Source organism: Orbicella faveolata, unplaced genomic scaffold (assembly GCF_042242905.1).
Source record: "Orbicella faveolata isolate gen_17 unplaced genomic scaffold, um_ofav_v1 contig_4, whole genome shotgun sequence".
Lineage (NCBI taxonomy): Eukaryota > Metazoa > Cnidaria > Anthozoa > Scleractinia > Merulinidae > Orbicella > Orbicella faveolata.
In genome coordinates, this window is record NW_028301569.1 from 7992501 (window position 1) to 8008650 (window position 16150).

At 39.9% G+C, this 16150-nt stretch overlaps 2 protein-coding genes across 3 annotated transcripts in view; one reads left to right on the forward strand and one right to left on the reverse strand.

The window, feature by feature from the left end:
• LOC110068407 (uncharacterized) overlaps positions 1-7089 on the forward strand; it is a 16747-nt gene extending 9658 nt beyond the window's left edge. The window contains exons 6-8 of the mRNA XM_089276115.1: positions 1-191; positions 634-1994; positions 2644-7089. The exon at positions 1-191 is cut by the window's left edge and continues 38 nt beyond it. Of these exons, the coding sequence (XP_089132241.1) occupies positions 1-191; positions 634-1994; positions 2644-4815 (3724 nt within the window). The 3' untranslated portion in view covers positions 4816-7089. The remainder of the gene's footprint in view (positions 192-633; positions 1995-2643) is intronic.
• The window catches only part of LOC110068561 (complex I assembly factor ACAD9, mitochondrial-like), a 39207-nt gene that overhangs the window by 17339 nt on the left and 5718 nt on the right, over positions 1-16150 (reverse strand). The window contains exons 10-20 of one of the 2 annotated variants that reach the window (XM_089276117.1): positions 16063-16138; positions 15801-15871; positions 15005-15121; positions 14174-14231; positions 13703-13773; positions 13014-13093; positions 12056-12182; positions 11650-11727; positions 11362-11490; positions 10241-10313; positions 9228-9600 (exon numbers count right to left, since the gene is read on the reverse strand). In XM_089276117.1, coding sequence (XP_089132243.1) covers positions 9506-9600; positions 10241-10313; positions 11362-11490; positions 11650-11727; positions 12056-12182; positions 13014-13093; positions 13703-13773; positions 14174-14231; positions 15005-15121; positions 15801-15871; positions 16063-16138 — 975 coding nt within the window. In that variant the 3' untranslated portion in view covers positions 9228-9505. Of the gene's footprint in view, positions 1-9227; positions 9601-10240; positions 10314-11361; positions 11491-11649; positions 11728-12055; positions 12183-13013; positions 13094-13702; positions 13774-14173; positions 14232-15004; positions 15122-15800; positions 15872-16062; positions 16139-16150 lie in introns of those variants that run through there. The other variant, XM_020775950.2, reaches the window with a different exon arrangement.

Consider the following 16150-nt stretch of genomic DNA (forward strand, 5'->3'; position numbering starts at 1 on the left):
CCGGGAGGACGAGTTCAACAAGAACCGCAAACATGTACTCAGGGGACCGGTGGTGGTGACCAGGAATCCATGCCTACATCCGGGAGATGTTCGCCAACTCGAGGCTGTAGAGGTACCACAGCTCGGCCATCTAGTGGACTGTATTGTTTTCCCGCGTCGGGGATCGCGACCCCATCCCAACGAGATGGCAGGTAACGAGATTTGTCGTTTGTGATCAAGTTGAATCTTCACCAGTCTTTACTGTATTTGCTAAATGTTAGCTTTGTTATCATCCTCTGGGTATTTTTCTGCCCAATCATAATCAGAAACAATGTACTTCCCGACTATAATTGGTTTTTAGCACAATCTATTTTTCATTAAATTAAACCGTTAGCAGCAGAGGTGTCCAACTTTGCGAGCACTCATCTCCTTCTATCCACTGAATACTCTTTCTCTGTATTCGTTTTTCCATGTTTTTTTTTTTTAAGAATTATCAATGCCTACGTCCTATTTTGTCAATCATTTTACTGCAGACCGAACTGAACTCCACTGAGTCCAGCGACAGTTTGGAGGTTTCCTTGATTTATGTAAAGAGCAGGCTAGGGTTAGAATCATATTTCATTTCTTTACCAGTGGATTCTTGTGATATTATAGGCGGTGATTTAGATGGTGATCTGTACTTCGTTTGCTGGAACGAAAGCCTGTTGCCAAGGAAACCGAATTTCCCGCCAATGGACTATCCGGCACTTCAAAAAAAAGAGCAATATGAACCAATCACAGCTGCTGACATGACCAAGTTTGTGGTTGATTATATCCGGTCTGACAAGTTAGGAGTGATTGACAACGCGCACAAGGCCTTGGCTGATGTGGAAAAAGGCGGAGTGGAATCCGAGATCTGTCTGCATTTAGCAGAGCTACACTCCTTAGCGGTTGACGCTCCCAAGACGGGAAAGTGGCCCCAGATGCCGAAAATGAAACGGTTGGAAAGGTACCCTGATTTTATGATGAAGTCTGATAAAGCTAGTTATCCGTCTGATAAGCTGTTAGGAAAGCTTTATCGACGTTGCCGAAAGTTTAAGGACACGGCGTCGGAGAAACACAGCCAGAAAATGCGAGTCGACAGTTCATTCCTGCTGTCAGGTCATGCTGAATACAATGACAAAGCCAGAGAAGTGTATGAACAGTACCGTACCGAGATGGAAGCATTGATGCGTTTGTACGGCATTGAAACCGAGGCCGAAGTCTTCACCGGGTGCTTCTTAAAGCTTCGAAATCGTTTACGCAAGGAGAAAACCGAGATCGCAGAAATCGTCGGCGAAAGGCTGTTCGCAATACGATCGAAATTCCGACGGGAATTCTTTCGTGAGTTCGACCACGATGGGCAATCGTTAGTGGACAGTACGCAGATCTCAAATAAGATGCTCCTGAAAGCGTCAGCCTGGTACAAAGTGGCTTACACGCATGCGCATGAGCACGAAGATGACTCTGATCCAGTCCACGGAAAGAGGTTGCTCGGGCTCCCCTGGTTTATCAATGACGTCATGCTCGCTATCAAAGAGCGCAAAGAACCACCAGGTTCGATTTCTGCTCAAGCCCTAGATGTTAGTACAATGGTGGGCCAGAGTCTCACCAGATTGTTCATTGAGGAGAAGAGCTGGTTACTTGAAGACTTCCAAACACGAGTGAGAATAAAAAACAGGATTTCTAGCCATCTTAGATCCTTCCAACCTAACTACTCGCTTACCATGATTGGATCTTCGGCTACACTTCTGTTTCATCAGAATTCAGACCTGGATCTCTGCTTTCTACCACAAGAGCACCACACAAGGTCTCGTAGTGTTCCTGCGGTACAACCGGAAGAGAACAGCAGCTCGATCGCAGTTCAAGCGAAGACTCTCCAGACACTCATCCCACACTTGAAGGAGGAAACGCAATCCGAAGAACAAGAACATGCAGACAAAAACGCCACAAATCTATTCTGGAAAGTTCGCTTGGTTAACAAACAGCATTTCCCGGTGAGCATGAGTTTTCCTCAAATTATTCTCAAATTACTCAGTGAATTTACTACCGCAAACTTGATTTTATAGCTTATTTCAATAATCCACTCCTCAAATTCAAACCAAAATTCAAGAGACAACGTTAGAGTAATTTTGTCATATTCATTCAAGAAATGAGAAGCTAAAGAATGACTTAACAACGAAGTCGACAAAAGAGGACTTTACTCAACAACACAACACCAGCAACTGAAACTTTTTAGCTTTGTTACCTCCGTAATATCATTCCTCTTAAAGGATCTACGTCACGGTTAGCGCATCTTGAATAGTTTAGCCCAAATTTTTCAAGTTCGTCGTTTGTAATCCGTGTTAATCTCCTCCATCCTTAACCATTCTTGTTCCTTTATGGTTTATTATTATTCCTTTGGTGTTTTTCTATCTTAGTAAACTTTTATTTTCGGGTTTCCTTCAATTTAAAGTTAATTTTGTACGTGGCCAAATAACCCAAGTGACGTGACGGGACTCCTTTAATCAGCACCAAATATCGCGCCCATTCGCGTCTCTGGTAGTGTAAAAAATAGAATGAGTGGCCGGCCTCTTGTTTCGGTCACCAAATCCCAGTATTCTGCTCTCTCTTTACAAATATTCATAACTTGAATTGGATTTTCAGGTTCTTGTTTGTAAGCGGCCAACAGAGAAGTTCCAAGCTGGTAGCAATTGCCCGTCTAATCTTTCCTGTGATTTGAGTTCTTCTCCAGACAGTTTAAACTTGACCATATTGGTGTCCAGCTACACGAAGTCATATCTGCGACTGTTGCTTGTGCTGCGTGCCGTTCACCGATGGTGTTGCGTGACAGGAGTGTCACGCAATGCGGCTGGTGCCGGAAACATTTCTAATATCCTGGTCACCCTACTTCTTGTTCAGTGCATGCGCAAAGGGCTTATTGGAAATTTTAACGTAGAACACATCGTGACTAAGAGGCAACAGCTAGTACAAGGTGGCGTGACGGATGGCGCCCAGTACATGGAATGGGAAAAAATCGTTCACCGTCTTGAAAAAAGTTGTAGTGAAAACCCAACGGACACGCCCCTCACCCAAGCGGAGCTGGACACAGCCCAACTTGGTACAGTCCTTATGACTTTCTTTCAAACGCACGACTCGTCTTTTGAAAAAGACCTCCCAGATACCTTTGGGCGCATCTTACAAGTGCGAAAACTTGCAGAGCTGCTTGACAAAGAGCATTTACTCCTGGTGAAAGAGCATATGCAACGTGCCTATCAGCTGTTAGCGTTGTATGGAGATGTGCAGATCATGCTGGCGATAAGCGGCTCTGAAGATTACAATGTCATTTTCCTTTCTCCTCTCCTTACAACCTACTTAGCAGGCGTCGAGAAAAGCAAAGCCCAGGGAATTGCAAGGAAGACTGGGGCGACGAGCATCGTCATTCGTCCCAGTGTTCCCCGATCTCGAGCTTCAGCCATTCTTGAAGTGAAAGGAAATGAGCCCGCCATCCGAGCTGTGGAAAGAGAGCTGGAAAAAATGTCTACTCAGGCGTCAAGTGACAGGGTGTCGCTCATGAGTGGCTGTTTCGTGGAAGACGCCAGTCTGTTGTTGTTTGAAGGCAGTCGGAATCAAAATGATCGCGTGACGCTGACACCATATGACGGGCCGTGTCATCAGACACACGATCACCTAGCGCGTCATCTTGCTTTGTTGGATCCGGAACAAGCTACCCTTAACGAATACGCGTTTCGTCGCTTCATTGAGAAGTTCTTTCAACAGCTGCGGGTGTTGGAGAGAGATTTTGATTCTCAGCTGCATGGCTGTTACGAATTCGCCGTGCACTTTGGTAGAGTGTACATGTTTAGCGTACCACACTCTTTGCTGGAAGACAGCGAGTCCATCACCATTGCGATGCTACGAACCAATAAGGGGAAGTCGACCATCCCTCCAGGAAACCGCTCGGCCCCTGAAACGGTAGAATTCGTAAACCCGGAGACAGAACGCGCCCGTCGAAGAAGACGGCGTCCAAAACCCGCTGTTAGTACGGACGAAAACCGAAAGAAGCGCGTACGAGCGAAACCTTCGAAAAGCTCGTTCTACACCGTCATGCACTCGCCAGAGAGAGTGAAGGCATTTCTAGAGGCATTCGAATTTCAACCTGACCCAAATCCCGCGGAAAAATACCTGGTGGCCATTTGTGATGACGAAGTAGAATTTTACGTCCGATTTGACAACAAGCTCAAATTTGTCGAGATTAAGTTTCCAAATCTCCGCTGGTGTAAGGTAGATGTCAAAAGACCTTTGCAAAGGCGCCCAGATCATGACGTCATAGAAGACGGCCGCGTGACAGATTATGACGTCATGCTGGACGGTTGGGAGACGGATGTACGCTTCCTGTTACAAACCCGGTATGCTTTGGGGCCGCGCGACATCCGGGATACAAAATACGCGAAGTACCAGCACATACTGGAGCCCTGTGATTCCGTGCGGTCTTTTAAAGTTCAGGAAGACCTGTGGAAACAAGTCAGGCTTATTCGTGTTAGCAGGCTGAGGAAGTTCACGCACGTTTCACCGCCAGGTGGTTTCTTGTCTGGATTGACAGTGTACCTTGATGAAGTTACTGAATATTCCAGACGAAAACCACAAGTGGATGATTTCGGGAAAGTAGTCACTCGATGGGAGGTGTCGCTGGAAGCAACGCTTCCAACAGATGACGAGCAAAGAATTTCATTTAAGTTTCCAGCGAAAGAGACCATGAAAATGTTTCTACATGAAGTCTGGCAATTCGCGTTCTCGCTATCCTCGTTCGCCTCGAAAGGCATGGTACAGGCTCATTAGCGCTCAGACCCCCCATCCCGCTACATAAAGACGATTTGTTACTATGATTTCACGGGAATCCACAATCACCCGTTCCCTAGATCTACCTTGTAACGCACGCTTGCCAAAGAGAAGACACTCTGAGGGCAATCAAACTGACTGACATGCTGCATTGCAATTTTCATAGATATTCAGGATGGATATTTTCTGACACATTTGCCGTTGTACACGAAATAGCGGTGTCAAATGACAAAACAACTTTTTGGAAGCCAAGCGGTCATGGTGTAGTTATTCAGGCCATCTAGCTTGATATTTGGAAGATACATTTTAGTAAATGGCTGCCAATTATAAATTCCTTTGCAAGCATTAAAATTTAGACAGCGAGTAGTCCCTCTTCCGCCTAGTCTGCCGAGCAAGACTAAATAAACGACGAGGAAAAAATGGCTGCGCGAAAAGCGCGCTTCTCGTCACCAGGATTCCGCGCGACTATTTTTCCCTCGCCGTTTTTTCTCTTTTTTTTTCTTTTCTTTCAATAACATCAGTCGTGAAGACATGATTAATCAAAGCAGTTATACACACAACTTAAGCAGCTGTGAATTTAAGGCCTGAAAAATATATATATATTCAGGCTTGAACGGGATTTGAACCCATGACCTCTGCGATTCAAGCCAACTGGAGCTGGTCACTTTGCACAGAGTGACCAGCTCCCAGTTGGCTTGATAGCTCAGTTGGTAGTGCACTGCACCGGTATCGCAGAGGTCATGGGTTCGAATCCCGCTCAAGCCTGAATATATATATATTTTTTTTTCAGGCTTTAATTTCACAACTGCTTAACTTATGAGTATAACTGCGATGATCAATCATGTCTTCATATCTTTCTTTGCAGTTCAAATATATGATCTTTTATATATTCACTTGTATAATCGTATTTAGTTGTAAAGTAAGATAATCGATAAAGATCCACAGTATCTATGAGTTAAACGACTGCTTGGATTCAGCACTTACACTGCTCACTGCCGCTGAAAATTCCTCTTGTAACGATTCTTCATCTTCCAAGACATCCAAAATCGCATCCACATCATCTTCACCTATCGTAAGTCCATCTACTTCATCCTCCATTTTGTTTACAATGTGTGCAGGGCCAGCTTCACGTGACGTGCGGGCTCAACATCTCATAACCAGTCCCCTGCGCATGGAGTGAAGGATACCTTCGTTGCGTGTGCCGGATTGCACGGACGCATGGCAGAGCGCAGGGGAACGCACAGAGAACTGCTGGTTTGCACTTTCACGTCATCAAAAATAAAAATCGTCAAGAATCGGGGACATGATAGATGATAGATAAACAACCTCGCCAAGATTTGGGTCTGTGCAGTTTTTTATTTACGCGTTATTCAGAGAAGTGTTTCCCCAAATTTATAGAGCTTTGAATGGAAACTTGGCACCAGAAATGTACATCTCAAAAGAAGCATAATGACACACATCGTGCTGTTGCCATGACAACAGCTATGCTCCTGGTCTCGTTTTAATTAAGACTAAAATTCCCAGATTTTATCTTACGCAAGGATCATCCACACCCAACAAACTAATAGGGAGAGTTAAGACAATATGGGCACCATGTGGGTTTCGAGCAAGACCCTCTGTCCCACTTTAAAAGCATGCAAATGGAGATATTTGGTTTTTCACAGAAAGAGACTGGAGCCAATATTGTTGCCATGGTAACAACATAGTAGGTGTCATTCTGTTTCTTTTGTGATTTCTGGTGCCAAGTTTAAAGAATACTGTTCAACATTTCTAGAGATATTCTTGATTCAATGTTATACTGTTTTTAAAAGTGGAACTACTTATGACGTCATCACTTTCGTCATTTACATAATACAAAAAAGTAAATATCTCTAAAACAAAAAAGATATGCCAAAAAAGAAAACGCTATTCTTCTTTACTTTGAGAAGCCTTTCAAATAAGCAGCAATTAGTTTTTTTTTTACTTCATAGGCACTTTAAGTGTTGTAAAACGTCAAGTTATTACAGGGTCTTAAATTTGATGAAACTAAACTTCAGAAGGATTGGTAATTTTTTGTTTTAGAAAATGATGACGTCACTTGAAAACCGGCACTATAATTGCAATTTTAATCATTTTTTTTATTAGGCCTAGTCTTTAATTAATTATGTCCCGTATGCTTTTTACTGATTGGAACCTTATAATTATTAGTAGTATATATAGGTGTCCACAATGAGTTTACTGTTTACAGTAAGCTAGTATTTTTGACACGGTAGTAAAGTTATTCGCTCGTTCGTCCGTTCGTTTGTTCGCTCATCCGTTCGTTCGCTCGTTCGTTCGTTCGTTCGTACGTACGTTCGTTCGTCCGTTCGTGGTTCGTTCGTTCATAGATAGATAGATAGATAGATAGATAGATAGATAGATAGATAGATAGATAGATAGATAGATAGATAGATAGATAGATAGATAGATAGATAAACTTTATTTAAACACGATAATAATTAAGAGTCCCTGTCAATAAATATGGAAAATAACTCGGCAAGGGTCGAAAATTCGATTTCCCTCATATTTTTACGGTAGATAGGCTAGGGCATAACAAAAACTACTGGATAGTTTTTTTGGCAATGTATCCTTTTATTTCAAAGAAATATGCAAATTACCTAATTCCGTTAAAATCGTCATTTGACGCACCATTTTATTAAACAAGTTTGAGAGCCTCGCATGCAAAACCACATCACTCTTCCGTCTTTAAAACAACGAACCGCTGCAAGCAAGGATTCAAGCAGCAATAGATCAAACGATGATTAAACGTAATGTTTTGGTGGAGTGCAAAGCAAGCAACTATCTACAAATCACTTAGCCGTTTTTGACTTAGATGCAGTGGTGATCATATGTGTCGAAAGAGGGTCATAGATTCATGGTGTTCGACCATTAAATAAGTTGACAGTTGGCGATGTACATCGGACGTTGTGTAAACAAAAGCAAACTTCTGCTTTATGTGCAACGAACGGTGACGGAAACACGTCAAATCGGCGTTTGGACCTGCCTTTTACCGCAAATAAGGTTAGAACATTTCGAAATTATCAGCTCTGTGTCTATTTCAACTTAATATAGCTCAAGACATGTGGCGCGTGCTAAAATATATGTCTAACCCGTAAATTGAAATTTGACGACGGATGGTCAAATATCTGCATTTTTAACGTACTTTGAAAAGCTCTCGCGTCGCTCACAATCATTTGCCCAAAGAAATTTTTACAGGAATCTGTAGACCATCCTTCTGCGATTCAACCACCAGAAGCTTAATCCATTTGAAGGTTTCGCACATGGTGAATATCGATTATTTTTACGAAGTACTTTTAACTGAATGAAATACATGTCTTCGAAATTTAATTATTTTGCACCCAACAAAAACCGTAACATTCCCTAAAATCAACCCTGTACACAATTAAACATTGCACAAAAATATTTGAGTGTTTTAAAGACGGAAGAGTGATGTGGTTTTGCATGAGAAACTCTCAAACTTGTTTAATAAAATGGTGCGTCAAATGACGATTTTAACGGAATTAGCTAATTTGCATATTTCTCTCAAATAAAAGGATATTTTGCCAAAAAACTATCCAGTGGTTTTTGTCATACCCTAGCCTATCTACCATAGGAATATGAGCGAAATCGAATTTTCGACCCTTGCCGCGAAATTAGGAATTTGTCTGATTTTTACAGGCAGGCACTCTTAAAGCTAAAAGCTTGTGGGGTCGTGTATTTAAATTTAACTTTGCTAAAAATTTAAAATTACGATTAATGTTTAGATTACAATTCCTAGATTTACAATAAAATTATTTAATTAATTGCTAACTAGAACTATTAGTAAGTTAATCTACTATATGATTACAATAAACTAACTGTGGTGGGTCGTCGAAGCCGACAGGGCGTTATAGTTAATATCTTTAAAATAGGCTCTATTTACAACCTGCTTTCTAATGTCGAAAAAGCTTGAAAAACTTTTATGTTGTTCGTGGTATAAAACTATGTTCCAAAGGACAGATCCCTTATATCTAAGTGAGTCATAGTGGATCATTAAACGCGGGCCAGAACTATCGGCGAGTGCGGGATATGACTTGTAGCGGAACAAACGAGAGAGCGCACAGGGAATTGCACGCGGAAATACGCGAGGGAACGCCCTTTAGAAAAAACGATTAAATGCACAAGGAACACCAAAGCTTAGGTTGGGCCTTAGTTCTCTTACGCAGAGGTTTTAGTGTTCATTATAGAAGTCCTGTGCGTGGTGAGTGACGGCAAAAAAGTCTTATTATTTGCGCCTGCACTTACATTGTTCAGAGGATTCTCCCGACACAAAAAATCCTTTTAAGAGAAATCCTTCCGTTTAAAAATAAGTGTACAGTTAATAATTACAGTACAAACAAGTCAATCAAAGAAACAAAAGTTCACGTGTTTATTTATAAATTAAACATATCGAGATTCACAGTATATTATCTTGTTTTGATTTACTGTGATGAAAAGAGTATTAAGGTCTTTTCTCGTTACATTTTTCTTTTCATTCCATAGAAAACATCTCCTTGTGTTTGTCAGTCAATCAGCAAAATTGCTCGTTCTGCTATTTTCAGTTGAAAATACTTTTTCAGGTTTCTCTATGCTTCAACTCGAACCTTTAATTTATTTATATAATTATGTACATCTCAAATAAATTATTCAGCCGTTATACATTCAAAGTGTGGGGTGCCACGCAGCCCCCCTTGCTGAATATTTCTTCAGCAATTTTCTTCAGTTCTTCGTCTCCATTCTTTGTGGAACCTATGGATAAGAAGGAAAGAGGGACTTGATGTGCGTTCTTGTAATAAATGTAGGGTATGTTGGAACCTGTCCGCTCTTCTAAAAATCAAATTTTCCTTTGAAACACATTTTCGGTGAAAACGCTTTTAAGGTAGAGACTGCGCAAGTGTAGATGACCTGAGTCAAGGGTACCCTGTCTTTTCCCGCCAAAATGTGCGTTGGACTGGGTCCGATGTTTTGAATATCATGGCACATTTTACGCAGAAACATGCGAGTGAAAAAGTAACATCAAAACTAGTGTGATCAAAACATCCGGCGATCTTCGGTAGTCTTCGGTACACTGTCGTAAATATTTACCAATCCCTAAAAAGTGTTGGAAAATCTTAACAGTCTTACATGTAAGGTGATCTTCGGAAAACTTCGAGAGCGTCCGAATTTGGAATCTGAAGCACATCGTATAATCCTTGGAGTAATATTACCCACGGCAAAGACTGCTGGTGAAAAATACCGTCTAAACTAATCTGAAATTCTCAGCGAGATAATCTTGTCAAGTTCTTACGGTATAAAATAAGTTGATTGATGATTCTAGTTATTCTTATCACCTGCCTACTTGAAAAGGTATTAATATTGTAAGGAGAAAATAGATACCGATCACGCTTACCTGATTTGACTTCTTTAAAGAGCGCATTATTGGCATGGTACTTTTCTTTACATATTGTATCCACAAGCAGTGCCTGGAGAAGGAATGAACAAGATATGTAAGATTAGATTGTCAACAGGCCAATCTTTCACAGAATGAAATGAAAAAGTGGAATTCTAAGGGTGTAAAACTCTGACCAAACGGGCTCGCGAGTAGACGCAAGTTGAAAACTTGGATCTACTTGCGACCCCGTTTGGCCCGGCCTTGCGTGCACCCGCGATGACTTGCGCTCACTTTGGTCCAGATCAAATTTGCACGCAAATGGACGAGCGTTTTTCACCGTTTGGCCACCCAACCCAAGTCAACGCAAGTTGAGTGACGTCCATTAACCTATTATCAGCCAATGAAATACAGGATGTGTCTGTCTCGAAATGGGTTTTTTGCGACTTGCGTGTACTTGCAAGGAAGATCGCGAGTCCGTTTGGCCACCCAACGAGAGTTTCCCTTAAAGATTGACTTGGGGCTACTTGCGAGTCCGTTTGGCGGCCAGGGCTTATAGCTTAACTAAAATGATCCTTTCAAAAACATTGCTGGAACGCGCGCATTTACTAACACCCTGTAACAAACCTCTGATATTAAAAATACATCTTACATTTTATGTTATTACTTATATATTTAGTTAGGCAGTTGATGAGTCAGTCAGTTCGAGGCTAGAATGGTTGGAAGGCTCGACAGTCCGATGTTCTCAAGGTCGGATCGTCAGACAGTCACATAGACACAGACGGAGTACATTTGAGTGAGTCAGTCATCAGTCAGTGAGTGAGTGAGTGAGTGAGTGAAAGTGACTAAATGAGTCAGTCATCAGTCGGTCAGTCAGTCAGTCAGTCAATCAGTCGATCAGTCAGTCAGTCAGTCAGTCAATCTGTCAGTCAGTCAGTCAGTCAGTCAGTCAATCAGTCGGTCAGTCAGTCAGTCAGTCAGACAGACAGTGAGTCAGTCGGTCAGTCGATCAATCCATCCATCCATCAATCAATCAATCAATCGATCAATCAATCAGTCAATCAACTAGTTCGTCTGCCTGTCCCTCAGTCAGTCAGTAATATGGCAAACCACAGTACTTGAATCAGGTGACAGTAACACACCTCGTGATGGGCGCTTGGTAATTCCTGGTTAATAGACCTTGTCGCTCTGGAGATCACAGCAGTCATGCCATACAAGTTGATGGAAACATCTGCCATTCTTTTCAACAGCAGCTGTTCCTCGATTATTTTCTACAAAGAAAATACATGTACAAACAAACATTTGTCAAAAACTTTGGGCAATAACGGCTTATGACACCAGTAGTGCTTTTTCTCTCTTTTGTTTTCTTACTTTAGTTTTGCTTCAATTTACAACTGTAGTCAGAAAACTACTCCTCAACAAGAAATTACCTTTCCAAACTTTGACAGTAACTTTTCAGACATTCTTCCAAAGTCAGCAATATTCTCTTCCAACCTTTTAACACTTTCCTGCGAAATAATTTATGGTCCATGGTAAAATTGGTTAAAGATAACAGAAGCTTATAAATAAAGATTTGCTCTAAAACACTTAGAAACGTTTCTAACAGCTGTGAATATAGATCACACAACGTTTTGAAAATTACAAATAGACTGTCCTGTCCCAGATTGTGGTATCTCTCTTTTTACCAGTTGCCTGTTTTCCCATCCTTTGGATCTGTGACAATTGTTCTTTGCTTCACTTCCTAATTGTTTCGTTATTATATTTACATTTGCCGTGACTCGCAATGAGTGATCAGTTTGTCTTGTTAGTATTGCCTAGAATTTATCAAATACTCACCGCCAGTTGCGGATGCGCAACACTTGCGATTCCTTGAAGGTTTTCTTTCAGCCCCAAGGCATAAAGAGCTCTCTTTGTAAGGAATTCAGTCATAAACTCAACATTACTAAAAGGGTTCTTGATATACCTGGGGAAAAAAAGTAAATTTTGATGTTGATGAAAAGATGTGAATCAATGATTTCCACAGTAGCCTAGGTTCAATTCTCAATGTCTTTGATCAAAATATTCATTCTTCTTTAAGATCCTAATACCTTTGGATCTGTATTAGTTCTGAGAATTTAGCAGTTCATCAAGACAATAATCATCTCGTTATTCTCATTACTTGAAGATGTATTGAGATAGTGAGGTGAAATTAGATTTTGATCACAAGTGGGAATTTAAGTTTCATCAGCTGACTTAGACACTGCTTAATGCATCAAAAGTAACCTAACACCATTCAAAAGCAAAACAAATAAACTGCAAGAACAAAATTCAGTTACAAAGCACAAAGAACAAATTATAATAGATTTTGTGCCTTGACCATCCACTTGATTTCTGTGGAAACAACCACTGTCTCCGTCCAAATAGAGGTGAAAACAATCAGAAAATCTTTTCTGTAAGATTCCTCACACTTATCAACAGTTGCCTCCTCCTGTTTAGTGAGGAGGCGCAGTAGCCTCATGGTTAGTGTGCTCATCCCTGGATAGAGCGATCCGGGTTAGAGCCTTGGCTGGGGACATTGTGTTGTGTTCTTGGGTAAGACACTTAACTCTCACAGTGCCTCTCTCCACCCAGGTGTACAAATGGGTGCCAGTGAATTTAATGTTGGGGGTAACCCTGCGATGGACTAGCATCCCATCCAGGGGGGAGTAGAAATATTCCCAGTCACTTCATGCTACAGAAACCAGGATAAGTCCCGGCCTGATGGGCCAGTTGGCCCATACGCAAACTTTTTTCCCTCCTGTTTTGGATCACTTACTTCACCATTTCTTGTAATTGTTTTCCTGCATGCTGCATTCCTGTCAATGCTATGTACATTCTAAGGATTTCATTTGTGCCCTGTGAAATAAAAAAAAAATCCAGTTTTCTCTGAAATCAGCATCAAATTATATCACTCATTTTGCTATATAAATATCATCTATAATCATAGGCCTGCAATGCATACAGAGAGCTAGATAATAAAGCAGTCTGCACGTTTTGCAGGCCTATGATGATATATAAAAATATTTTGTTTATAAAAAGGCTTGAGATCATGCTGTCACACTTTCATCCTGAGGTGATATTAATTATTCAGGATGTTGAGAGAGGGTTTAAAAATTGCCTAATCACTTGCTTTAGGCAAAAGATTTTGCCATTTTCCAGCTTTTCAGCTGTTTGTCAAGTACATGGCTTGTTGAACTAAAACACTTCAGAAAAAAACAGTGAACATTTTCACAAATATTTTAAAATAGATATTTTAAAATTTTAAATTCTAGATTGTAATTTTAGTTAGGGGACCTAAATAGGGATAACCTCATGGTCCTCCTTTTCAAATACTCTTCGTACTCTGTATTTGAATGAAGTATTATTATTAACAAACATAAACTGATAAGGTCAAGTCAGCTAATCAGGTATCTCAGAGGTACACAGGTAAACAAAAAATATTGTTTATTTTTGATAATCACTAACTTCAAATATCATCAAGATTCTTGAATCTCTCATCACTCTTTCATATGGATAATCTTTCATGTATCCAAGTCCTGAAACAACACATGCATGTAAACCTTATGTTCATAAGTATTTAAGAGATCACCTTGTTCAGCGTAGCAAACAATACCACACAAAGGTACTGCTCAATAGCTTTTATTTGACTGGTCACACACAAGGGTTTTATCCACAGACTTAAAAGTTAGAACCACCTTGTACAGCATAATAAACAGTACCACATGGAAGTTAACCGCTCAACAGCGTTCATTTGAATGGTCACTCATGAGAGTTTTAGCCAGAGGATTTATGATAAGAACTACAAACAACAAGTACCAATGAAAGTACAACTCATTGATTGTCATTTGAATTGCCACACTAAATAAAATAATAATAATAATAATAATAATAATAATAATAATATAATATTGTAAAGAGGTCTATTGTGGATCATACCTCCTAGTATCTGCAGTGCTTCATTGACTCCAACCCACAAACCTTCTGAGCCATACACCTACATGTATAACAGCAGAAAGTAAAACTTTTATGACATTAATTCAATCATCGTTATAACATGTATACCCTAATTTTAAGCCAATATTCCAGAGTATAGGCTGCTTACTACACACAAAATATGAAATATTTTCCTTTCTCCAGACACAAGATGTAAACTAAACATCTTATAAACATCATTTTCTACATGTAAATTTGTACTGCAAACAGATTACATTAAGTATTTAATTTGTTTTTACAGATCCTCTGTAAATATTGTTTTTATTATTAGTAGTAGTAGTAGTATTAACATGACCTTAATCAGTTTCTCCTATAAGTTAAAGGTCTGCATGCTTCATCATTGGGCCTTCATCACAATGCCTACATATATAGCACGTATTGATTTGAATTCAGAAGGATATGTTGCTATAGCCTTTGGGCCAATAAAACTGGGATGTAATACCTGTATTTATGTCCCAGTGTTATTGGCCCAAAGACTATTAATAGCAACATATCCCTCTGAATTCAACTCAGTGCGTACTCTGCACGCACTGCGTGCCTATAGTACCATAGGTAAGCAATGCGTGCAAAAAACTACAGCCACTAATAACTCTCCGCATTCTTACATTAAGTGTTTAATTATATAGCCCTTCAGCTTAGTCAATAAGAGTGTTATAACCTTACTATTCCATGTACCAGTAAGTGGGTGTACTTTCTATCTAAGGACTCATGTCAGTGACCTAATACAATGTAAATTTTATTACTGTTCTGCATCATTCTGAGTCTGTTACAAACCTTACACATTGCAGCTTCAACAGATGCATCCTCCTCACCACAGTCCAACAATCCAGTTGTTAAGTATGACATGGATTCAATTGTGTACTGCTTCAATGCCATGCGTGCAAATTTTTCCTGATTAAAACAATAAAGGCATGCAGATCAACAACATAAATGTTTTGCAGTGGTCTAGAATTGTACTGCTACCATGAAAAATATATTCTTCAATAATTCTTAGAAGCCCTGTCACACTCCAGATCCAGCTTTTCAATTAACTTGCTAATTGTCCTCATAGCACATTATCAAATGGTTTTAAATCAGAGCCACTTTGCTTTGGTATGTACAGTGTACATTATACATCTAATCATCTACTGTACATCTAAATCTGTTTCTTTCCAATGTGTTTCTTTTTTGGTTACACGACTGTTAATCAACCCACTGTTAAAGACCTGTTAGGTCAGTACAAATTGCAAAATGTGAAAAAAATTCTCTGAAAATATCTGAAATGAAGTTAGGAAGTAATGAGGAAAGTTTACAGAACACATTTAAGTGAATGTAAGGACCCCACTTTGAAGGAATATGGACCCAGCCCTGGTATATAGCAAATGAATAAACAAAAGCATGTGACTGAATAATTTTGAAATTATGTATTTTCAATTAGTGTTTATTATAATAAGTCACTGGTTCAGAGGAAGTAAATAGACACTTTGTAAATTGACCAAATAATTCTTGAGAAGGATGGGACCTACTGTATCATGAGAAGTTGTGTGTAAACTAGAGAATTATTAATAATTATAAATCATAATTTTAGTACCTGGATCTGTCCAAATTCTGATAATGTCCTGTTGAACTGTTTTCTTGATGTGGCATGTTCTGCCGCAGCATCTGAAACAAAAGCACTTGGTAATGTGAGATCCTTAATAAGAAACAAATGAACGAACAAAACAACTAACCAGTGGATTTATGGATGATTGAAAATATAAGCCTTATGAGCTATTGAAAACCAAATAATGTTCCTGGCAAATTAGTTTGAATTTTTTTTTTCAGTAACAGTGTAGCTAAACTGTGCACATTACCTATCAACCTTCTAAGTCCTCCGCCAGCTCCTGCTCCAATACCAAATCTACCACTGTTGAGAATGTTCATTGCAACCTTAAAAAAACA